Here is a 27,160-nt window from a genome sequence, read left to right as displayed (position 1 = left end):
GAACCAGTCCTCTACAATTACCAGCAGTGTTAGCTGATAGCCAGCGGTGGGTGCTGGACTGGCCATCTAGGGAACGACAGTCAGTGAAAGCAAGAAGAGTCATCTGGGATAGAGTCAAGTAATTTAGCAGTACTTCACAGTATTTATATATAACTTGGTTTAGCTATTGAGCCAAGACAAGTATTTCAGTTAAACCAATTTCTAATGCTTTAGTGGCTAGCAAAATTTAGTTAAGCTTGACAACAAACCCACTCACAGTTTTGCCCCAACCTACCTCTCAACCCACTCTCTTGCCATTTTTGCCTGCACCCTTTTCAATTTTTGCCTCACTGAACCCTTTCTATGTTCCCTAGAAGCATGAGTCACCTTATAAAGTATGTCTTCCCAAAATGCAACTCCCTCAGCCTGGAATACTCTCCTTTCTCTGTCAACTACTTTCATTCAGCCTTTGAAACTCAGCTGAAATACTGGCTCCTTGACAAAGCCTTGGCTTACACAGTGCATTGTTAAAAACCTGTGTCACCATGATCATCTACCTCCTTAGGAATCTGGTCATTTTTCTGTCTCCTGTTATTAGACTATAAGTTCTCTGGGATGGAAATTCTGTTGTATTCATTTCTGTTTCCTCAGTACCAAGTAAAGTGCCAAGAAAGTATCAATACTTTCATCAATATCAACTGGTGAATCACCAATACTTTGCCCAAAGTATGCATTCAATAAGTGTGTCACTGTCAATGATTTCCATCAGAGCTTGTTAAAATCTATATCATCAGCCCTCAGTAAGCCTGAACCCAGAGCTAGGAAGAATAGGGCCCTTTTGGAGAGTCCACGATTAGCTATCTTTTGAGTCTTCCTGATGGGTAAGCTGTTTACCATAGTAAAGGCACTTGAATCCTAGAACCACAAGTGCTTCTGCCTAAATCTCATTTCTGCCCCTTTATAACATTAATTTGGAAATGATCTTTGAGATACTACGTAAGTAACTGATTTATCTCAAAGTTTCATTCTTTTTTGTACTGCTTTCCCATATTCAGAAAGTCCTTTGTGATGTTTATTACAAAAATATTTTGTGTTGATCTAAAAACTAGACATACTTCTTCCTGCATTACATTTAAGTGATGTAAGTCACATTAGGTATTGGTATTATATGGAAATTTAAAAAATACAATGTGCTTCCATAGACATCCCAAGTACTTCAGTGCCTCATTTAGCCAGCATATTTGTTTCTCTTAAAAGAATATAAATTATTTATCCAGCATTATCAAGGAGTGAGGTATTTCACAAACAAGATTTTTCTGGATAACAAGTGTTATAAAGCCTCACATATTTTTAAGATTTTTAAATATTCTCAACGGATCTATATCACACAACATTACACAGTTCCACTTTGTAAAAAGTCCAATACAAACAATATAATTTCACTTTTCCTTGATGATTCAGGATTATTATTATCAATGTCAATTACCGCACTATGTATCACTCATCCTGTAATACAATGGTACCCTTAAGGACTATTGATAAGTATAAGGCTATCTGCCTTTCCCCTAAGTGGATCCAGATTGTTTTTATGACTCTTTGTTTTTCCTTTTCTCTGCCTCTTGCCTCTACTCACTGCCATTTTTTTTTTAATTGCCATCAGTGTGTTCTGACGGTTATTCTTCCAAACAATTGTCTAGGTGAAGGCTTATGAATAGCTAAATTCTCCTTGAGAGCTAAATGCATGGGCTTTGTGACTGTAATTTGCTAGTCAGAGGCCCCTTCGTTCCCTCAATATTTCTAAATCCACATGGTGGCTGAATTTGTCAAAAGAATAACAAATGAATAAATAGTCTGTAAGAAATGCTAGTCTTATGTACATGCATCATTGGTTTATTACTTTTACTCACATAATTAGTCTTATTATTAAGGTAAACCTTAAATTAGCTATCAATTTATTGTTTAAATATAAATGAAAATTGAAAATTGATATTGCTAAGTAATTCAAGTTTTAAATATCCAGCCATGAACTTCAGATTCAATATAGGAAGTACTTCAATGTTACCACATTGCAGAGGTATATTCTTCTTCAGCTAGTGATGTTAAAAAAAAAAACAAAACCCAACAACTTAAGAATTCACCATTCTATTTTAGATGATGGTAGAAAACTTCAAATTCTAAATCAAACCTTTTCACCAAACTCTGTATATAGATGGTTAGCTTCACTATATTTGACTTGTTTCATGAGGAAAACAAGAAGGGGAAGGGAGAGAAAAAAATGCTTTTTTCATTCATGAAAATAAATTTTAAATAATTATGTCTAGAGAACAAAGAAATTTAGTAAAAGGCATGAAGACTCATATTTTAAAATTCCTGTCACAATTTGGTTAGACTATTAATCCAGCACTTGTTTGTGATCTTTAAAAATGAGAAAATTTGTAAAAATTTCAAAGGTGTCACAGTAAAAGATACCTACAAACTCTACAAGGCACTGAGATATAAAAAGGGGAAATCTTGGTTCTCAGGATTAATGCAAAATAAAACATTCACTTTGATTAACTTACAAGTGAAAGCCAGCTTATACAACTCAAAATACCAGTTCTACTTAAAAGGTCATCCTAACTTAAAAAAATAGTATTGGAATAAATAAATAAAGAATATAACATATTAACTTGGCTGAAATAAAAGAAAAAAAAACTTTCTCTCCCCCTATAGAAAAGGCTATTTCTACTTTATACTGATTTCTGCTATATCTACAATAATGATCAACTTCACGGATGTAATTCTTTTCAAGTTTAAAAACAATGAATTTTAGGGCGGGGGAGGGTACAGCTCAGTGGTACATTACATGCTTAGCATGCATGAGGTCCTCGGTTCAACCCTCAGTACCTCCATAAATAATAAATTTTTAAAAACAATTTTAATAAAAAATATGATTAGAAAGTAACTATACTTTTTAATCAATAAACAAAGAAAATGGATGAATTAAAATCTGGGTTATTCCAAGTCATGCCAAAAAGGTCCAAACTGGGGCTGCAACTGGTGGTCAGCTGACCTAATCACTTCCAGCCTTTCCATCTCAGCGTTTTTTTATATTTAATACCGCTTCTCAGTACTGCCTAGTCAGTTTAAGGGGTATTTTTAACTGGGATATTTCTTCAAGGGTATTTCTTAAGCACTTTCATGGTCATCTAAAAGATGGCTTAGGCAAAGCACAAGCCAGGTTTCAGGCTTAGATCTCCTAACTGTCTAATTCTCTGCTAATTTGCTGTGCAACTTTATGAGTCTCATCCTTCTCTGCTTAAGCTTCACTACTAAAAAAAGTTACACCCCATCCTTTAAGAAAAAAAAAATACTATCAGCATCTTTATAAAACTGTGATAGGTTTTACCTAGTAACATGATAAAAGGACATCTTACAAAGATTTGCACTCTATAGTTCAGAGAGATTTGAATTTAATGTGTTTAGATACATATTTTGGAAATACTCCATATGTAAAAATAATATTCCCTAAAACCTAAAAAAACCTTATTATTGAAAACAGTGGACTTTAACCATAGTTAATCTATGTAAGTTGATAACTCTGTCCTTTAACCTCAGTATTGCAAAGAAATTCTTGAGAAGAAAAATGTTTCGATTTCTTAGCAACTGCATCTAACTCTAAGAAGAAAGGAGAAAAGTAAAATAATCATTTAGAGAAGGGAAACACTTACTGGTACTTTGAAGGGTGAGGTATTTGCAGTGTCCATAGAATTGGGTTTCTCTGATGTACTGGTCCCTGAGATACTCCGTCTGCGGGGGGACCTTTCTGCTGGCACCTCTGGTAAAGAAGAAAGAAACATAATTAAAAACTCTAATTAAGGATCTTTCACTAACCTGTAAAATTATTTTTTTCCCACACAAAAAATCCTTTTGCTTTAAAGATGCATTACATTCTATATTCACATAATCTGTCTCTTTATTTCTAAAGAGATACTATCAAGGTACTGGGGAGACTTGGTCACCGTCAGGAATCTCCTTTAGCTTAAATCTTTATCTATGCACGTAAAAAAGTAATTTCCTCTGAGTTATGTTTAATATCCCTAAGCTCTTAATATTTGTATCTCACAGTGTATGAATCTACTTCTCTATGTCAGCAATATAGGAGTTGATAGAAACCAATGAAATTTTTTTATACTCTTGTGAACAAAATAGAGTCTAGTGTTGCACATGATTTGATGGTGTCTGCACAAAGGTCAAAGTTCAGTTCTGTGCAGATAAGATGATTCACCAGCCTGCAACCAAAGGTCTGTGAGAAAACTAAAAGCTGCTGCTAGGATAAAATAACATATATGCCTATGCAGATATAAAAATAGATCAGCTTCTCCTTGCTCTGGCAATATGACCTCACTAAGATCTTACTCTGGAATCCTAAATCTGTTCAAACTGACCTAACAAGCTTCAGATTTCTCAGATGATGTGGTATTCTCCAACTTAATCACTATATACTATATTAAGGTTACATTTAAAATTTTTTTCATAGAGTGATACATATATATATATGCATATATATGCACATCCACACACACACACAGATGATAGATATATACATATTATACCTTTATCACAACTGCTTCCCATCTCCACTTCAACTGACAGACATATAGGAATCCAGCTTCTCAGATAACATTAGACAATCTCAACATGGACAAGGAAAAAAAAAATACATCCTAAAAAAAGTATTCTGTGTTATCTTCCAGATCTTAAAAAATAAGGAGTAAATCGTGACTCCGGAGACTGACATTTTGATTCCTGCTGTTCTCCCTTTAAAAGACAGATGCAGTTTAAACTTCCATTTCTGGCCTCCTGGCCCCTGGGATCCGTGCTACTTCCACTTAAGAGCAAGCGTTTTTTCTCTCGCTCCCTCCCTGTGTCTTGCTCTCCCCCTCCCTCTCTACAGCTTGCAGAGAGAGCAAGCGAGAAAGAAACATACAGGACTGCAGCTATTCAATCAATCGTTCCGACTGCACATCCTCATTAGTTACTTTCAGGCTATTAGCAGACGCCCAACCGCTGCCTCCCCTCAGTTACAGCAAATTTCACTGTATTACACTAAAGCTGCAGCAAGAAAAAAACATTTACTGAAATTTATATTCAGCTAGTGCCAAAAGGACACCATTTTACACGGACCCAGTAATGCACAGAAATCAATCCCTCCCAGGAAAATCCAGCTGGAAGTGCTTACCCTATTACTATCTTTGCAGCTGGACACTAATTTTCTTCCCATGACTAAACATTTCTTCACTGTGACATCCTGACTGGTAAGACATAAGCCAAATGACAATATGCCTAATGACTGAGAGGCTGAAAACACAGCGTCTTATACGCCTGCAGTACAGGAAAGTTCCATGCTATCACTGTGTTTTAAAATTAAGATCAATAACTGTAAGTCTCTCAACTTCTCTCTAACCATCACCATCAGTGGTTAAATGAGCCTTAATGCACAAAGCCACTTTCAGAATTAGGCACACATGAATTCTAATGCATATTTCTAAAAAAAAAAAAAAAAAAGAGGCAGTATAATTAGCTAAAAATCATGGAAATGGCACAAAGCACTGAATTTAAACACATCAGTTTTGTCAAAGCACACTGAACAACAAGACCTTCAGACTTCAGGAATATGACTTTAAAGGGCGATTATTCAAGTCAGGCAACTCCATGGGGGGTAGGCAGGTGGGGACAGAAGCTAGTGAAAGGAGAGGAAAATCTCATCTTTCCTCTCATAATTACTGATCGCTAGAAGATATATGAGATTGAGTATTACAATATAATATATTTTAATCTCTGAATAAGTGATGGAGAAACCAAATTGGGAGGAAAAATAAGTTCCATTAGCAAGGATAAAATGACCTAGTAAACAGTTTTTCTTAATTTGCAATGTTCTGGCTAAGGGGAAAAATAAGAAACTTATTTCTTCACTGTCTTCTAAACATCTAATTTTAGTTTTTAGGCATATGAATTCATTAAGTAAATATATTTCAATGCTTTTAGCTATTTAAAATTATTTTGGCTAAAATGAGCAACCACATTTCAAACTCTAACAAATATGTTCTTTGTTGTACTTCTAAAGAAAAAAATTCTTTAGATCCTCTTTCTTTACCATGAAAACAAAATCATAACTCTGATGTAGCTTAAAAAATGTCATTGGGTTCAAAAAGAGTACATTAAGTTATTCTTGAAGGTTGAACAATTGCCATTAAAGAGGGAAAAGTAAGGAAACAACGTATGCTAAATCAACCAGTTGGGTAAGGGAAGGAAGTCTACACTTCTTGACTTTCTCAGACCCCACAACAATGCAACTTATCTGCTAATGCAGAAAAGGCCTTTGAACGTTAAGCGTCTTTAGTTCTCAGAAGATTCATAACTATTTCAAAGCTGAGAAGAATATACACCCCAAGAACCAATGTCCACTTAGAAACAGGGGAGCAGCAACAGCAAGAGCAGAATTAACACCTTGCTACAACAGTCACAGGCTGACCTGCCTTTAAACTAGTCCAGCTACCTTTAACTTTCAATCTCCAAGCAGAGGGAAAGTTGCTACTATGCTCTTACAGCTACATTTCTGCTGATTTGGAAGGAAAATCTGTATCAGTTCCAGTAGGCCAAAATTAGACAGCTCTCTGCCCTACCCCACTCATGCTACACACTACTGTATTATTTTCACCTGCTATAAAAATTAATATTCTTTCATAGTCACAATATTTAATTACAGTCATTTAAAAATATGCTAACTCTCTGAGACAAGAGGCATACAATACTGTTTCGGAAGACAGAGGATTGAAATTGTTTTGTTCACTTTCTCATCCTCTAAAAATACTAATTTTCATCTTCAGATTGAAAGACAAACAACAGTTTTAAAAAAACGCAGTTAAGTTTTAAATTTATCTCTTCATGTCCTTTTCCACTGGGTATGAACTAAGATGAGGTGATGACTTATAATAATGAGAGAACCTCCAATACTGCTCCACATAGGATGATGCACTGAACACAGAGAATATTTGGGTGCTTTTCTTAGCAGCTCTACCGACTATCTGTGTGATTATGTGTAAGCCATTTCAACCTTTCCTGCTCTGGTCTTTATTACTAAGCTGGGTTATTCAGACCAACCAGAGATGAAGACAAGATGAATGAGTTTATATGCTTTAATACAAAATTAGCTTTTTGGAAGAATGGGGCTCTCTAAATCCAAAGTATATTATTATAATGTAATTTCCTTAACATATACATTTTCCTCTGTGTCAATGTGCTTTCTTTGAAAAGAGTGGCAAAGAAATTGACACCTGGATGATTCCAGGGACAGAGGCACTTTTGGTGGAAGCTGTGCCTATTCAATGAACAGAACTCATGTGTTCATGCCCTATAGTTTACTTATAGGAAAGCCAACGTAAAAAAAGATAGTTCAGGGAATGAAAAAGAGTAGGACAGGGTAAGGGAGATAAAGATGTACAGTAATTTTACTACAATAACTATAGGCAGATGCATAGAGGAGGTAGGTGAGAGCCAATACTTAAGTGAAGAGGTCAGCCTTGCAGATTTATCAGGGAGGAACACTGCAGGCAGAGGAGGCCAATACAAAGCCTCTGGGTTAAATGCAGCTGGGAGACCAATGGGACAGGTGTCAGTAAGTGGGGACAAGCAACAGCAAAAGTCTAAGAGGAATTAGGGCATGCGTGCTCAAATCATGGAGGCCTTGGAGGCCTACACATCAGAGCTTTTTACTCTGAAAGAAAAACCAGCTGGTGATATGCACTTCAGCAAAACACAGAAATCCCGTAGAAATGCCACAGAGATACACTTACTGACACTTCCTTAATTATTTTCTTTTTTAGGATTTTGAATAATGGATGTGACTGAAATAATTCTAGAATATTATTATGTTTGGAAAGACAGTAAGGGAAATATTTATCATATTAACTGAGGATTAGGTTCTAAAAGCCTCTGCAAATAAGTTAGATGAGAAAGGTATCAGTTATGTAATGCCATTATGGACGAATATCTATAATCGTCAACTATATTTACTTTTTGTTTAGTCACATATGTAACCAAATTTCATATACCACCACGTTATCTATGTGTATACTTAACATAAACAGCAGAGCTTATCGTGTCATGAATTCTGACATGTCTATCTCTCACTTTTAGAATGAGTTACCATAGTTTGTTTCTTTTTAGTAGAGGAAATGATTAAAAAAACTTTTTTTAGGACAAAAAAGTGTACTACAAAATTATTTAAGCACCTCTTTTATGAATAATTTGTCTAGGACAGAAATATTTTTCTATTTTTATGATACTTGGAGCTACTATTGAATGTGTGTTATGTGCTAACCATTGGGTCTAGTTATCTATCTTACTTAATTCTTGGGGCAGCCCCTGAGGTAGAACCAATTACTCTGTTAGATGAAAGTGGAGGCAAAATTTTAAAAAGAGAATAACCTTATCAGTGTAACAGTAATTTCAGAAAATTCAAAGCGAACAATAAACAAAAAGAAGAAAGATGTTTATAAAGTTTTAATCTGGTGGACAAGGATGTAAGGAACCAAAATACCCTTCTCACAGCAAAATTCTCTAGTTATGACAGACCAGAAAAACATGACATGTTCATAGATGCAGTCAGTTTGGCACATACAGTATGTCTAAACACTTCACACCAATAGCAACCCAAGCCAACTCCTAGTAACGCTGTACAGAGAATTATAAAGCATGAACTAATGTGAATGCTCTGCCAGTTATAATTATTCACAGGCCCCTTTAATATTTTTGATACTATATTTAGGAAAACAAGTGTTCCTATATTATTATTATTATTATTATTATTATTATTATTATTATTATTATTATTATTATTATTATTAAAAGGGAATTCTTTAATTCATTTCAATAACTTTTCTAAAAATCAGTAACATTTCAACAAAGCATAATAGAAAATTGAATACACACCAAACTCTGTTCACCCATTCAAGTAACTGAAATTTCAGTGTGTACAGTGCTGCTGTGAATGAATTCACTTCACTGTCATCTATTTTCCCCTATATTGTGTAAATCATGACAACAATAAATAGGATATATGTCCATGGCTCAAGTTATTAATGAATGAGTTAGGCAAATAACTTATCTTCCCATGCTGTGAATTCTAAATTAGGAGAACTGTTCTTCCACAGGAGGCATAGAAGACATTTAAGGAACAGAATAGGAAGGAAAGACTAGTATTAGGAAATGGGTTGTGTACCTCTTCAGTAACGAGGGGCTTTAATAAAAAATGGCAAATGTGAAAGAAAAAAGGGTTTCACAAAACTTAGTACTTTTTGTTGGAGGATTCCTAAAGGTAATGGGAGCCAAAGATGCAGGCAGAGAACAATTTTATAAAGGAAAAGTGACAACAGCAAAGAGAAGAAGATCACATCCTGCCTCTCTGTAGCTGCTAACAGCACAGCACCTGGGTGTCGCACAGATGTCGTCCACCTGATCTGCAGTGGGACGTTTTCTGTTGCGTCCCACTTTTACTGCTGCAAAGCCAGTGCACTGACAGTCACTGACAGTCAACTGCTCCAAAGTATAGCTCCCCAGAGCCACTTTAATTCATCTGATTTGTATCACTCAGACTGCACTACTTCACTCAAACAAGCAGGCCTTTCAAGTTTGCATGCCCGTGACACTTATTTCGATACGTACAAATTGGTGCTAAGTACAGAAATGTGGTGAATTCTCAGAAAGCAGAGCCATCTAGTCTCCCCCATCTTTTCTTTACTTCAACAAACTTATTCTCTATTATTATTATTATTATTTAAAAAATTCTTCTTGTTACTATAATAGGAAAACAGATTTCTGTCTGGTCAAGCAATCTGAACACCCACAAGTATTCCGTTTCTTCAGCTTAGGGTTTCACGTGATGATACTGGATAAGATGACAGAGAACAGTTTTAATGCAAACAGTAGCTAGCCAGAAAGGCTGAAAAAACAGCTCAGGGATATTAACATGGTATCTTAAGTTTCAAATGCAAAGCGTATCTCTGGTTCTTAGTGATAACAACAGGGATCTTAACAGTAATAATAAAAACTTACCAAGGATAACTGTGACATCAAACTATCACTGATTATTCCTTATTCCATGCTAAGTGTTTACGCTAATCTTCTCTGTGATTCTCACCGTGATTCTCTGGAATTGGCATTATCACCCCCATTTTACAGATGAGGAAACGGGGAGAAGTCCTCTCAGCCCTCTGCCCCTGCCTGCACGCTGGTAACGGGCAGAAGCAGGATCAGAACCCACGTGGTCTGGATCTAGCGCCTGTACCTCTAGTCACCACGCATGCTATCTGTTCTCTGTGTGTTTCGCATAATGGGCTGTCTCGGAGAAAAAATAAGATAAACAATCATGGAAACTCCAATTGTCTTACTTCTTCCTAAAAGTAACTCAAAGAACTTTAACAATATGCACACAATTCTTCACATATTTAAAGAATTAAATCATACTCTTTGGGGATAATTTACTGCAAACAAAATCCCATCAAAGAAAACTCTCAATCCTGGAATGCTGATGCTAATAAGGATACCCCAGTCAAGGAACAAAGAGGGGTGAGGCAATGGGGTAAAGACGGAGAGAGGTTCCTTTCATGTAATGGTGAAAGAATGTGAACAGAATAGGAGTCACACTATAAAGAATACCTACTACTGATTCCTTGAATAGAAAAATGACAAAAAACCTTTTCAAAAAAATAACCTGCCCTTAGGGAGTGGGATGAAAAGGTAGAGCAAAGAGGACTTTCAGGGCAGCGAAAATACTCTGTATGATACTGTAAAAAATTACACATTTGTCCAAACCCACAGAATGTACAACATCAAGAATGAATCCGAATGTAAACTGTGGACTTGCGGGGATTATGATGTATCAGTGTAGATTCATCAACTGTAAAAAATGTATCACTCTGGTGGGGGATGATGATGCGGGAGGCTGTGCATTAGTGGGGGCAGGGTATATGTATGGGAAATCTCTGTAACTTCCTCTTAATTTTGCTGTGAATCTAAAACTGCTCTTAAAAAGTGTTAAAAGAACCTGCCTTTCTATTCTCATAAAGTAATCTTCAGTACCACTTAGGCCAAACACAGATAGAAAGCATTAAGATTTTAGGTTTTACAAAGAACAAACTCTAAATAACTAGAAAGCATTGTTCAGCATAAAATGACTGTTTTGAATATTTCAATCTAGTTATTTACAAGATTTTTTAAATCTCATAGCTTCATTTTGGTGAATAATATTTTGTCTTCAACTCTGGGAGACAATACATCTTCTAATTTACACAGATGTTCTAAGAGCTTACTTTTTCTATAGCTGGCTTAATATGTTCTCATTACTGGCATGTTTCATATATAATTCTGGGTATAATTAGATTATTCATACCATGATTTCAGTATTCATCTCTAAATCTTTTTTAAAAAAATCTGATCCTTGATTATGCCCCAGGGTTTTTAAAACTAGTTTGGGTTTTACTCCAAAACAAACATTAATAAAAAGCATTGTAAGTATTGAAAACATACAAATATTTAAGCCTCTAATATGAAGATGAGAACTTGGTCATTTACTGAGATACGCATGTGGCACTGTATAAAAAACAAAAACCCTTTACACTGGACACCACTTACTAGTGAAAGTAACAGAAAAGGCAGGAGTCTATGATGTTCATCTGTACCACTTCAGCTACTGGACACTATTAAGTCTTCACAATGACTGTTGGCTTCTTTCTGTTCTCTTTATTTACACTACCATGTATCACTCTAGCCCAGGACTTTTTATTTTTCTCCTGTAAATTATGGCAGGGCCGTCCTAACTGATCTCACTGATGCCTGGTTTCTCTCTGCTTAAAGCTATCCTGCTCACCATTACCAGATTAATCTCCCTAAAACATTACTTTCTTGATGTAATTATCTTCCCAGAGATCTTAAAGACAGACAATCAGGCATTGAACAAAAATCACCTAGCCCCCACCTTACACAGTCACTCTTTTCTGCCAACACTCTCCAACAAATTGCCTTAGTCAGATGATCTTTGATCTTAAAACAGGCCATCTTCATTCCCTTGCGCCTGTCTTTGCTAATGGTTTTCATGTATCTGCCAAATCTTAGGTTACCATCAATACCAATTTCAATTCATCTACTTCCATAAAATTAGGCCTAATTATTCACATTTCTTTGACTTCTAAGTAATACATTTGTATAAATTCATATGACTTGATTATATGCTCTCTAGTTTTGGGTACCAGATTATAGTCCTGCCCATTACACTGTTCTAAAACTCAGGTCGTGTGCTGCAAGATTTGAATAATGGGGATCCTGTCTAGATTTTCAAATAAAACAAATTTCAATAAATATAATTCTCTCAATTTTAAGTATTTCTCCCACAATGCTTCCATAAACCATTTGCACCCATTCTTGCTTGTCTCACAGAGTACTGAAACAGAATAAAAGATAATTGGTAACAACTAAATTCTAACTAAACAACTAAGAAAAAGTTGAGCACAGTATGGCCACTTTTTGTCTCCTTCAATAAACACGTGTGATCATACATTTTTTTTATATGTTAAGATGGTAAAATATCAGCAATTTCAGATGGTTTAATGTAATTCATAATAAAATCATTAATAAATTTTCTAGCTATTTCTAATTCACAAATGGCATTAAAGTGTACCATCTAGTCAAGTGTAAGAATCACTCTTATTTTATGTATACTAACTTGAATCTTCCACCATAATTGAGATTTTGATAAAGAAGCTTCATGGGAGATCAAGTTTTTCCTTCTATGCACCATTCTATTTAAAAATTCACAAAATTTCAGGTTTTATTAAGAAGCACACTTAAACATAATCAGGTTTAAGTCTTGATGGTTTCTTATTCATTTCCATTTTCTTTAGATAACTGTTCAGCTCGATTTCCTTTAGTTTTTTATTTGCATATAAGGAAAATTTTTGAAAGAACTTCTCTTTTTTTCTTCTTTTCTTTTCTAAGGCTACCCCCTAGACAAAGAAGGTAAGACTTAAAAACCCTAAGGTAACCATGACCATCTGTGGGACTCAATATGGATTCAATTGCAAAGCTTAGGTTTTAGTATGGTTCTTAGCATTTTTTAAAAAAAATTTTAGATACCAGAATGTCCATTTATTCATTTGCAATGAAAATGCCTTATCATTGATTATAAATATTAATCCAAGTGTGATTCAGCGTTCATTCTTTTTCAGAAGTCAAGTTATATAAGAAATCAAACCATAATTGGTGGTAGACTTTAAACTACTGATTCAATTCCTTTAATGGTTATAGGTAGCAGGCCTACTTACTTTTTAAATTCCTACTACAGTCAATTGTAATAAATTATATCTTTCCTTAAAATGTCCATTTTCTGTAAGTTTCAAATATATTAGCATAAAGTTGTTCATGATAGTCTATTTTTTAGGTCTCTGATTTTCTATAATTGTGTCCTTTCCCCCACTTTTAACATTGTTTATTTATGCTTTCTCTTTTGTCTTGATCAAATCTTGACAGTGTTATCTGTTTTCATTGGACTTCTTAAAAAACAGCTCTTAGCTTTTGACTCTATTACGTTTAATCTCTGTCCTCCACTTCATTATCATCTGCTGTTATCTTCATTCTTTCTTTCCCTATTTAGGTCTATTTTTTCTTTTTTCTAACCTATTGGGTTTAATGCTTCATTGATTCACTTAATTTTATCCTTTTCAATATAAAAGATTAGGGCTATAACTTTCCATTAGTAACTATTTTAGCAATATCTTACAAGTTTTGATATGTGCTATTTTCAGGATGTTCAGGTCTAAGTATTTTATAATTTTCATTATTATTTCTTCATTGAATAAAGAGTTATAATAAATAACCTTAAAAGTTTCCAAAAGTAAAGGTTTTTAAAAGTAAAATTTTTGGTACTAATTTCTGACTTAGTTCATCTATGATCAAGAGAATATGTTTGTATGCTATAAAGACTTGGATTTGTTGAGATTTGTTTATGTCCCAATCTATTATCTGTTTGCATAAAGATTCCACACATACTTGAGAAGACTCCATAACTGCGGGATGCGTGAATCTCTGATTCCTGTATGAGTTCCTCCCTTCTCCCTCTCAAAAGGTCAGTTCTGTGCCCTTAATCCCACCCTCACTCTCAGACCTATAAAGGATTTTATTCTCTTAGTTATCCTCCTCTCTCGTAAGTTCAATATTTTGCTCTCTCCTCTATCTAAAAATATGCACAAGTCTCCCCAATTTTAAAAAAGGTAACTTCCTTTCTATTATTAGTCACAGATTTCTCCAGGCAAGAGAGGTACCCGTGACTGTTTCACAGTCTGCTGTCTTTCTCAATCCTGTAATATCTGACTACTCCGCCCTCAACTCTAATGAATGAAATAGCATTGATATAGCTTCACAGTTTATCAAGAATCTTCTAATTATCAAATCCAGTAGTCTTTTTTGACTTCTCTTGGGATTTTGTAACCAGTGACACTACTGACCACATTGTTAACCTTTTCTGCCTTATCACTTGCTATGACACACCATCCTGGCTTTCCTCCCCATTAGGATTGCCCAGTGTCTCCTCTTTCTCTCTAGCCCATCCCCACCCCCACCTCTGCGGCTCTTCAAGATTCAGTCCCTGCTCTCTGCTTATTCTTGACAGTCCCTCAACAGAGGTCACCATAACTGCTCAGAGCTTCAACTATCTTCTCTAATGGCTCCCAGGTGTTGCTCTCTACCTGTGACTTCATTTCCAAACATCAAAACTATATTTCTACCCAGAGGTGTACTAGTCACCTCAAAGTCAATATATCTAAACAGAACTCACCTTTTCCCTCAAAAACTGGGCACCCTTCCCCAACTTCTCTATTTCTGTTAATAGTACCACCATCCTCCCAACTTCAAAAACAGTCTTTGACTCATGTTGTTCCCCATTCCTCCTATCAGTCACCAGATCTTTTGTAATCTGTCCATCTTTTCATCGCAGTTACTCATCTGAGCTGTGCAAATGTTCATCTGCAACTAGAGTGCACTGGGTGCTGAAAAGACAACCCCTGCTGCAAAGACAGTTACAATCTAGATTAAATAAATAAGCAAACAACTAACTACAATATACAGGGTTAAGTGTTAAAACAGAGGCATTTATTTCATATCTGGACCACTTAATAGCTTTCAAACAGATTTAACTACTTCTAATCTCTTCCCCCTCATATGACAGTTTCAGATATATCTTCCTAAAGAACTACTTTGACCATATCTTTTTCTAGCTCAAGAATCTTTAATTCTACCCCAACTGCTTTCAGGATAAAAAAAACTGTCACTAATTAGCCTGCCCTGAAAGGCCCTAAACAGTGAGCCATCAAATATCATTCAAGTATCATCTCTCATTACTTCTTTACGTGAACTTCCCATTCCGTTCAAATCCGTTTACTCACTGGGCATGAACATAAATTAACATTCCTTGTAACACTCCCTTCACGCAAAAAATTTCACCATTTCCATGAAAATATATTCTTTCTTTTAAGATTGAGATTAAATGCTATCTCTGTAAGGCAATCATCAGTGTTCCTAATCAAAAATGGTATCTCCCTTCTTCAAATCCCCAAAGCTGTTTTTGCCTGGATAATTCAACTCACAATCAGGTATTGCCATATTTTATTTTCTCCATGGTTGTCTTGAATTATCATTAAATCTTTCTCACTTAGTTGTGCGTAATTCATGTTTAATCCCCAAACTCTGTGCTTCTCACAAGCGGCTTTATCTTATAATCCTTTGTATCCAGCCATAGCACCTAGCATGGTATCTTGTTCATGAGCAAGATAGGAAACACGGCTAGGGTTTTGGAAAGTTCAGTTTGGATGAAGGGACATTGCCAATAGAAGAAACAGCACACACAAAGGTAAGAAAGGGCAATGTTTGTCCAAGATCCAGAAAGTTAATCAGTTTGGCGAAATGTAGGGTCCTCCTCACCCTCAACCTGCTACCATGGAAAGGAACACTGGACTGTCAGGTGGAAGGGCCAGAATAAGTTCCAGAGTAAGGTGTTTTAATTTTATCTGATAGGTGATGAAGGAACCATGGAAGTTTTTAAATAGAATGATGAAGGGGGCACAGTTTTATGAAGTTTCATGAAACAAGCAGTGCACTAATTAATAGGAAGGCCTGGACATCAGGTAAGTGGCTACTATGCAGAGATGAAGTAGTGAAGCACAAACAGCACTGAGGGCTTTTCTTTCGTCTCCTCTCCTAGAGGGAAATCTGCCATGAAACTCCTTAGGCCAAGAAAGCACAGTTGCACAGGTTCTCTGATTCAATGTCCCTTTCAGTTCCACTTGTCCTAGATTCACCATAAAGCAGATTCTTTTCTATTAGCGTCATCACTGGAGAAAGCACATTCTCATTAACGGTAACTACATTAGCAAACGACTCACTGCAAGGGCTCTGCTTAATCGCCAAGCTATTCCAAGCTATATCAATGAGAGTTTTGCTTCTAGTTCCTCTAGAACAGTTTAGTAAAAATCCCGTCTATCCACAGATGGAGGTGTTTGCTGCCTGTGGTCAGGACTGGGCTTCAATCCCCCAAGTATGACCTGCTGACAAGCAGGGCTCGGCCCTGCCACAGCAGAGCCTGGGATACACAGCCATCTACACACTCAGCAACTAACTTCTCGTTTTAGTGCTTGAGTAGAATCATGACTCTGACTTACTTGTGTTTTATCTATTACATATGCTCAGGTTACCTTCCATTACGTGGATAATTTGTAGGAATTTGCGTTTTTCTTCTAAGCATGCTCTAACATCCTTTGTCTGTATTACCCCCATCAATGCCTAAACAGCAATGGGAGTGGGGTGGGAAGGGGCACAAAAGATAGTACTTTTTATTTGCTCATCTCTATTTATTTGATCAAATTCTTTTTAGGCATAGTAAGGTAATGGTCCAAAAAGGAAATACATTAATCTTGAAGACAGATAATTAGAATTCATAAAAATATCATGCAAGAGCAAGGGGACGATGTTTAGTGATGACCACTTTCCCTTCCCACAATGCAGTGGGGTCTAAGTGGTTGGTTTTACTCAGGGATATTTGTATTTGCTTTTCTTCGCTGATGTTTCTGTGTGTGGGGGGAGGGGAATGTGAAGCAAGTAGATTAAGAGCAGCTTCAGAGAAATGAGGAGCTAAGAGGTACATGTGTTTTCTTAAAGTCACCCAAATGCCCAAGGTAAGTGAGGCCACAATAAACAAATTAAGAATAGGATTAATATTTAAATAGATATACCTGAGTCTTTATAGAATCAGAAAAAATTTGATTAGGATGACTCTTCAGATCAAAAGTGCATAAAAAAATCATTTATAGAATGCTAAGATTAAAAACATAATTCAACTAAATAAAACGAAACAGAAACTTATGCTAAATATAATAAAGAAGGTAAAATAAGATAGAGATATCTTTTGGAATGGCAGAAGACTTTTCATAGGTCACAGAGAATATTCATGAGGCATAAATTAGGACACCATAAATTGTGCCCATTTATAATAAAGGTATACTTATATTTAGGGAAATACATTATGATAAATCACATTTATAAAAAAGATAAATTTGAAAACAATTATTAATCTAACAAAGTAGTATTCACACACAGGATTTTTATAAGCATCAAGTTCTATTATATTTAAGATACAACTGGATTTATAACCTAACTTTCCTAGGAATTTATTATATCAGTAATCCCACGATCAATCACTGCTTTACTAAGACATTTATTAGCAAGCACCCACAAATGGGGAGTTAAAGTCATAGCTGGTCCCTGTGTCCTATATTGTATTCTTGGTCGAAATCTTTCATATGAACATTGCAAATATTTCAAGCATTGCATAAAAGCTACTTCTCAATCTGTATGCTGGCTTTTCTTGCACACAAAGCCTACTCACAATGTCACACAGCAAGCCTCATCACCACTGGATTGAAAAGTATAGTAAAACAATAATATATTTTGGCTAGGAGAAGTTCTCTAAATACCATGAACAGCTGACCAGATGACACGGTAAGCCCTGCACACGGAACTGGCACTCTTTGTTAAAGCCAAGCAAACTGTCTCTTATTTCTCATAGCCACTGTTGGTGGCACTATGTCTACAGACATAAACAAAACTTGAAAAGCAAATGGCTTAAACATATTCCGTTAATTCCTCTTCCCCCTTTTTAAAAATACAAAAGTGGATTTTAGAAAATTCGGGGTTTTACTCCCCAAAGTAAGAGAAGTTCAGACAACAAAGGGTTAAAAGAACAAGCGGAGCCCTACCGTACCCAGAAATGACAGAAGGCTCTTCTCCTCTTCCGTGCTACTATCCAACCACTCGGCCACATCACCGGGGGAAAGGAGACTCATTCTCCAGCCAGAAAACTTTTCCATACAGAGCACAATTACTGAATGATGGAGCGGGAAAAGAAAGACACAGAGATTCAATTCTTGGGGGGGGGGGGTCTAACACTTAAACTGCTGGCTAGGCTGTAACGATGAAAGAGAAAATGTGATCCTCCCTCCACTCTGAATTCTGTCTCTGTGACATCAATCTAATACAACGGGGTGGGGAGAGGGGAGGAAGCAGAGAGGGTTAAAAGAGGGTGATAGAAAAGAAGGGAAGAGAGATTTGTCCTTCAGTCTCTTGGTGTTAAGCTTTAGCCTGAAAGAGAAAGCCAGGATAAAAGTGAATAATGATTTGTGTTCAATGTCAGGAGAAAGCAAAGGAAAATAAAGAATAAAGATACTCAACGAAAAGAAACAGGTTCCTACACTGAAGCAGCTTCGATAACCACTCAGCACAATAGCTAATCAGTTAAGTAAATCATATCATCAAACAAAAACAAAGGCAAAAGAACAAATTCAGCATTTTGTTTTGTTCTGAGAAGAAAGGTTTTCAAATTTCCTTTCAGTCAGCCCAAGAAAAATGCAGCCCCCCTAACCCCTTCCTGCTTTAGCTGTTTCAACAGCATCCCAGCCCCCTTTAACGAAGATTTCCTGCGAGCAAAGGCAGGTTGATAAATCTGTGAATAGGAAGCTCTCGTCCCTCCTTTCTTCTGCTCCTCCTCCATTCCTCCCCCCACCTCGCATGGCGACTGCATTGATCGACAATAATGGAATCTGTAACTGACTGCCAACAGCAGCATTAAGGATATTACAAGTCCACTTCATAAGAATTCGAGCCGGTGGTCGGAACTTGGGGGCAACTCTGGGCTTGTTGTCAATAGCTTTGTCTTTCTTGGCGAGAAAGAAAAGGGTGTGTGTGTGTGAGTGTGTGTGTACGCGCGCGCGCGCGTGTGCGTAAAGGAAAGAAGGCTGAAATCTGAAAGAAGTAAGAGAAGTGAGCTTGTTGGGCTGAAGATTCAAAGATCCATCAATGTAGCAAATGACTGTCCTTCAACTGCTGTCACACTTATAATGTCATTGTGAAGGAGTCAGATCCAGATGGATTTTTTTTTAACATGATTTACATTACATATTTACATGGGTTTGATTTAGGGTTATTTCACAGGCTTATATCTTATTAATAGGCAGAGATAAAAAAATCAAGCAGAAGAGGTATTTTCACAGACCCATAAATCACTAACATTCCTGTTCTCTGGAGATTGACTGGGTTTGTTACTGTGAGGGGAAAAAAAAGCACTCTTAAAAAGACAGGGCTTTCCTCTGCCTTAGCAAAACATTAGCTCTGTTTCTAATAATCTACGCTTTCTCTGTATTCTAGCAATCTGCCTTCAGAGAGAATTCTCACTGCTTAGAGTTACTATCTCAATATATCCTGAATCCATGCCCTTCTCTCCATGTGTTTCATTATTCTTCATTTGGACCCTTAGTAACTTTGTAAGTTCCCTAAGGACACAGCTTTGTAACCCTGGGGCTGGAGCAGTGCCTGGCACTTACGAGTTCACTTAATATTTACTGAAGTTTTGGTTGGCTGCTCTAAAAGTTTTAACAGCTTCCACATTGGCAGGAGATCTCAGGCTGAATATTTTAGGATCTCTTTTTAAAATTAGTCATTTTGACAGACAGTGACTTAAAAGTAGTTGTAGTAACAGTACCAACTGATTGAGAAGACTTAAAAAAGAAAAGTATTACAAATTCATTCTTTTTTTTTTTTTAACAGCAGCCTTATCAAGATAATAAATACACTGACCAAGATGCAGCAGTGAAGCAGCCTGCAGCCTTGTAATTGGATGTCCAGTTAAGGAAAAACTTGTGTCCCCTTTCTCAAACCCATTTCCCAGCTCCAACATCAGAAGAGTTAGAACCAGAAAAGGAAGGGATACCTATGGATAGAAGGAGTGAAAAAATCAACTGGGCATCTTCCACTCAAAGTTGGGGTGGTGGGAGGGAATTAATTTGAGTATCAGATAGAATTTTAAATTGAAGTAGAGTAAATGGACTGTTTAATTACTGAAAGTAACCAAAAAACTATCTGCTTTGCATTGTATCATTAGAGCTCAGCCTTCCAGCAGTTTTAGCACAGATGGGGGCCAGGACTGGAAGAAACAAGCACCCCCTCCTCCTCTTGGCTTACATGCAGAGGCAGACTTGGGGGTTGAGGGGCCTGAAGCTTGTACAGTTTGGGGGCTATCTTTAGGAAAAATAACACAAAATTACAAACACAAATCTCTCTTTTCTTGTGTTCTCTATTTTATTAAGGTCTTATATGCTGAAAAGATCTTGAGGTTTGGGGCAGCAGAAGCTGCCACAGACAGGAGAACGTAATTCAACAACAACAACAACTCAGTTAAAGGTTTATCAAAGTCCTACAGCCACTTAGAACAGTCTCATTCACAGTTCACCTAAAGACATCACCATTTGGCTACGGTGTAGAAACTATGGTGATAAGTCACTGCCTTGCCTTCCTTAAATGTGTCCTTATGTTTCAGCAGTGATGTATTTAGTGAGAATGAAAAGAGATTCTCAGATTTTTTTGAAGATAATTAATAAATAATACAAGTTTAAATCTCTTGGAAAACTCATTAATGATGTTTACTAAAAAAAATGAGACAGAGTAAGAGGACAAGCACGGCGTCCGTCTGCTGGATGACAAACACACAGTCTAAGGATTCTAAAGAATATTAAAAAGGACAAGTTTATATTATCAACGACCTGTTGGCTTTGGTCTTCCTGGCTTTGTATCTGTGACTTGGGAGAAATAAATAAACATTTTAATATAGTATTGTGATAGATTAAAAGATAAAAACCAAATAATCATATCAAGAGATGCTGAAAAGGCAACTAAAAACACCCAGTACCCCTTCTGAAAGTAATCTTAGAATATCTGGGACAGACTGAAACTTCCTTAACTTAATAAAGGATACAGAAACCAGTGGTAATATTATGCACAATTAAAAACATTTTATCAAGGTTAGGATCAGCATAAAGCTATCCATTATCAGCATTATTTTTTAACAGGATGGAGGCTCACCAGGGCCTATTACATGTTACTGGTAAGAGGTTCTAGCAATGTGGTAAGACAAGCAATAAGGGCATACATATCAGGAAAAAAGAAACGAGTGATAAATATTTGCAGAAAATAAGATGTATTCCTAAGTGGGGATGGCAAAAGGGGATAAGATAATCAATTGAAAAACAATAAAAGGATTTAGTAAGAAGGTTAGAGTAAAGATAAATAAACAGAAATTGAGAGTTTCCTTATGTATCAGCAATTGCCAATTAGAAAAATTAAAGGGAGAAAAGGTCCCATTCCAAAAAAAAAAAAAAAAAAAAAAAAGAAAGAAAAGAAGAAACTATAAACTAGGGATAAGCTCAATAAGGAAAATTGAGGACATTTGCAAAAAAAATGTGAAACTTTACATATGACAGATGGGGTGCTCTTAGGTCCATGGGGGGAAAGAAAGATTATTCAATAAATATGGCAGGAAAAAGTTATCAACATTAAAAAAAAGTATAAACATGTAAAAACCAGCTCTTGGTGGAGTAAGGATTTAAATGTCAAGAATAAAAATTTAAAACTCCTAATAAAAAATATCTTGAGATCTTGGGGTAGGAAATAATTTTGTAAATAAGAAATAAGAAATATTGACTATAAAATATAAGATTGATGGGTTTGTACAAAATTATGAACTTTTGTCCATCCAACGACCTTAAACACAGAAAGTGAAAAGACTAGTTACAAATTGAGAATATACTCACAATACACACAACTGTTTAAAGGTTACTACCAAGATACATAAAAAGAATGCCTAAATATTAATGGAAAGACCATAACAACTCAACAAAAAATGAGCAAGAGAGGAAAATAATTTCACAAAAGCATTAACATATAAAGCCAGACTTATGAAAGATTGTTCAATATCACTGGTAATCAGGTTATATTAATCACTTATTTTCATTATGGAGATTAAAAATTCTGACAATATCTAGTATTAGGCAGAATGTGGATCTCTCTGGAGTTCATGTACATTACTGGTAGGAAAACAGTCTGGCATTATTTGCTGAAGTTGAACATTTATTCTCCCTAATACCCTGAAATTCCACTCCTAGGTGGAAAGAGGAACTCCTAGCAAAGAGGAACTCCTGCAAATAGATAAAAGAAGATACATACAAGAAAGTTCGTGACAGCACTGATATCAACAGCAAAGTTCTGTTAACAAACCAAATATCCCTCAATGAGAGATGGAATCTCAGTACCAAACCCAACCTAAAGTTGTCTGGTACATTCGAACAATTTAAAAATCATACAGTAGTCAAATGAATGAGCTGCAGCAGCAACATGGAAAGATATTAGTCATATAATACTTAAGTGAAAAAAGTAAGTCCCAAAAGAATATATAAAACTTGCTCTTTGTATATAGTTAAAAACAACTAAAACTTAGAAATGTGTATGAAAGTTAATTTTCCAACAAATAATCTTTACACTCAGTGGAATTCCAGTTGAAATGTCAACACACATTTTTCTTTTTGGGCTGGAGGTGGGGAACAACTTGAACTCATTTGGAGCCAAACACATTCGGAAAGGAAGAACTAATTAGAAGGAGTTTGCTATAGCGGTAAGAGAAACACCTTAAAATCTAACGCCATTAAAACATTGTGATATTGATGTAATAAGAACAGAACAATAGATCTGTGGAACATAAAAAAAATCCAGGCAGACAGATAGGCATTTAGCTGATAATAAAGGGCACTTTTCAAATCAGTGTGGAAAAAGCAGGCTATTCAATAAAAGGTATTGAGATAATTGGCTACACAGCTGAAAAAGTCTCATTTCAAAAAACCAAAAATAAATTCCAAATAAAGACCTAATCTTAAATTGAGAAAGGTCTTTCTAAGCATGGCACAAAAGCCAGAAATTACAATGGAAAAGAGAGACAGATTGAAAAACACAAAAATTAAAAGCTTCAAATAGCAAAAAATGAAAAGAACCCCCAAAACAACAAAAAAAACCCCAAACACCCTGAACAAATGTGCAAGGTTATTTAACAGTGTCTACCAAAATACGAAATGCAAACTATCTTTGATCCTATTTCTAGGAACCACTCCTACAGAGATATCAGCACAAGCAACTGAACACAGACATATGTAAAAAGATATTTAACACAAAGTTGTTAACGGCAAAAACTAAAAACATTAAATATTTATAAGGAGGGAAATAGATAAATCTACAATAAAATAATATGCATGCAACCTTTAAGGATCTAGAGGTGTAGATACAATAAAATGAAAAGATGTCTTTAATATATTATTTCACTTTTATTTGAAATATTAAAATAATGTACAATGTAAGTGTAGACTTTAATGAATTATATAATACCACAAAAGCAAGATTTAGAACACTGCAAGCAATTCACGTCCCCAAATACTCCATCTCATCCCAATTTCCCCTACCCAATAGAAAACCACAACCCTGACTTCTTTGCTAAACATTCTTTGCTTCTGTTTACAATTTTAGCGCCCAAATGTGTGTCCTTCAATATACAGTTTTATTTTCTCCTTTCCTGAATTTTATGTAAATAATGTAATACAACATACATTTTTGAGTGTGGTCTCTTTTACTCAAGATTGTCTTTCTAAGATTCATTAATGTTGTGTGTCACTGTAGTTTATTTTCATTGCTGTATTCCACTGCGTAACTATCTTACTTTTTGAAAAATCATTTTACTGATTTTTTTCCTAGGTTGTATATATTTGGGGGCTATTATGGATATCTGATTATTCTTGTGCATGTATCATCATGTACATAAACATGTATTTCTTTTGGGTTAGCATTATCTTCAATTTTTCTAAATAATGCCAAATCATTTTCTAAAGAAACTGTATGCAATTTTCACACACACTAGCAATGTTAGAGTTCCCATTGCTCTTATAGCCTTGACAAATTTGGTTTCTTCAGATTTTAAGTTTCAGCCAAATTGTGTGGTAGGATCTTGTAGTTTTAATTTGGGTTTCCTTGATTAGTAATCAGGATGAGCACCTCTTCAAATGGTTATGATCATTTGATTATTTTCTTTTGTAAAGAGCTTATTCAAGTCTTTTGCCCACTTTTCTACTGAGCTTTGTTAATTTGTAGGAGTACATTTTCTTTGTTAGTTTATATAGCTTGCCTTTTTGCTCTCTGAGCAGTATATTTTGATAAACAGAAGTCCTTAACACAGTAAAATTTATCACTTTTTTCTTCTTTACAGTTAGTGCTTTTTCTGTCTGATTTAAAATTTATTTCTATCCTAAAGCTATAAAGATGTTATGATATATTTCAGGGTTATCATTTTTGTCTTATATATTTCAGTCTACAATTTACATGGAACTGATTTTGTGTAAGATGTGAAGACGGAATCCACTTCTATTTTTAAAATTTGAACAAACAGTTGGGCCAGTACCATTTATTGGAAAGACCATAATTTCCCCACCACTCTGCAGTGTCAATTTTATCATAAATTAAATGTACATATGTGCACATCTGTTTCAGGACTCTTTGCTCCACTGGTCTGTTTCTAAAACCAATACCACTTTGTCTCACTTACTGTAGCTTTATAAAATGTCTCGATAGCTGATACAGCAAGTCCACCCAACTAATATTTCTTTAGAGCTGCTGGTTACACCGGGGCCTTTGTACAGCCGTATAAATTTTATACTCCATTTGTAAAATTCCTCTAAAAAACCCTCATGAGATTTTTACTGGGATTGCACTTTAAAAAAACCCAAAACATCTTATGCTCATGTGTCATTCACACACATACACAAACTCAACAGTCTGGAAGGATAAATACTGTTAATTTTAGTTACAGGTCCAGAAAATAATAGAATTCCTGGAGTGCAGGGGATGGAAGGGCTTTTATATCTGGACCTATGTATTTGTCAGAAGTACCAGTTCTTACTGTTATTTTTTAAATTAAGCTTTTATTTAAAATAGACACACAATAAATTCAATTATTATAATAGATTAGAAAACTGTATATAATCAGAGTGGCACAGAATTGAAACTTTATTCAATTAATTTCTTTGGCCTTCAGATGGGGTTCATTTGACCTAAGGAAAAATAAGACTTAACTTATGATGTCTCACGAAGAAGAGCCTAAGACTCTCAGTCTTAGAGCCAAAAGCCTACATACTTCTATTTCACTCAGATTCTGCCTACTGCTGCGTTCTCTTTTTTCTCCTCTTGATGGATAGGGGAAATAGTCGGTGACTATGTTTTCATGTATGTTTTGTATTTCTGTTTCTCACGCTGGACAAACTCAGTGTCTAAGTGTTCCTCCAGATCTTATTTTCTAACCTTTCCATCACTGAAAACATGCCGAAAGTTTTTAAATATGGCACAAGAAAGAGAACACAATACTCTAGTAAGGATAACAAACTAGAACAGAAAATTACATCTCTTAAGTGTTATGCTTAAAAACATAATCTAATAAACAAAGCAAAATACATAAAAATTCAAGGAAGAAGAGTGGCACAGGTTGCCAGGAACTATGAGGCATTAAATGACAGGCATTTGGAAAGGTCTGTAACTGGAAGGCAGGATTGAAATGGGCAGGAAACTGTCATGATGGTGAGATTATACAACATCTTTACAGGCCCAGGGACTCCCTTAGAGTTCAGATCATTCTTCAACAGCAACATAATTTAAGAATGGATAGGTCTGTAACTTTTTAATTTAGTAATTTTGTAAAATTCAGGACTGTCATTTATCAGTTGATGATAAATATGAAGTCAGCATGCTCATGCTCATCAACAGTTAATCTGGCATCAGAATCTGTTCACCAATGTTTGCACAATTAAACATTTTACTGTGTTTTCCATTATTTTATTAAAAATGGGTAGCAGACTGAAAATGAAAATGCTGATATCACAGAAAAAAGCACAGGCCTCATAAAACTAATATTAACTGAACTGAAATGAAGATGAGATTGTTAATCTGCCGGAATTTCGAGTATCATTAACTTCAATGGGATAGTCCACATTCGACTTGAAAGAGGGCGGGGTGGAAAGCACAATTAAGAATCATGCACGGAGGCTTGGTGTCTGTGATGTGGGTGTGGATGGTACCCGCATCTTTGTTTAGTCCTCTACCTTTGGGTGTAAGTGAGGCCCGGGATGTGTTAATATGAGGGGATAGTCACTCCCTTGATTAGGCTGTATTATATGGCAAAGATGATGGTACAGTCACTCTCAGGACTGTGTCACATTTTACACTGGATTCCACCATAGCAGACTAGAGTAAGATTCTCTCACTGGCTTTGAAGAAGTAAGCTGCTGTGTTCTGAGAGTGCCACAGGAATGGGACCCAAAGCTGGTCTCCAGCAGCTAAGAACGACTCCCTGCCAACAGCCAGCAAGGAAATAGGGACCTCAGTCCCACAACTACAAGAGGACTCTGAGCACCAGGTAAGAATGCTGCCCATCTAGTACTTTGGTTTTGACCTTGTGATATTCTGAGCAAACAACCAGCTACACTCTGCCTGTACTTAGGATCTACAGAAACTCGGAAATAACAAATGGGTGCTGTTGTGAGTCACTAAGTGTGTGGTCATTTGTTCTAACAGCAATAGAAAATGAATGTAGTATGCTAACAGGAAAACACTGAGTTTGAGTAAAACAGGTGAAATATGAAGGATCCACTGGAGAAGACTGCTATAAATAAATCCAGAAATAGAACTAAAC

At 35.8% G+C, this 27,160-nt stretch overlaps 1 protein-coding gene across 10 annotated transcripts in view; it reads right to left on the bottom strand.

The window, feature by feature from the left end:
- The window catches only part of RASAL2 (RAS protein activator like 2), a 303,483-nt gene that overhangs the window by 79,976 nt on the left and 196,347 nt on the right, over positions 1-27,160 (bottom strand). For 9 of the 10 annotated variants that reach the window (XM_045516595.2, XM_074349840.1, XM_045516596.2 and 6 more), the window contains one exon: positions 3,690-3,796. In XM_045516595.2, the coding sequence (XP_045372551.2) occupies positions 3,690-3,796 (107 nt within the window). Of the gene's footprint in view, positions 1-3,689; positions 3,797-4,574; positions 4,654-18,322; positions 18,936-27,160 lie in introns of those variants that run through there. The other variant, XM_045516599.2, reaches the window with a different exon arrangement.

The sequence above is a fragment of the Camelus bactrianus genome, chromosome 21, assembly GCF_048773025.1.
Source record: "Camelus bactrianus isolate YW-2024 breed Bactrian camel chromosome 21, ASM4877302v1, whole genome shotgun sequence".
NCBI classification, from domain to species: domain Eukaryota; kingdom Metazoa; phylum Chordata; class Mammalia; order Artiodactyla; family Camelidae; genus Camelus; species Camelus bactrianus.
The sequence above is the reverse complement of the archived record's forward strand: the minus strand, read 5'-3'. Positions and strand labels throughout refer to the sequence as shown.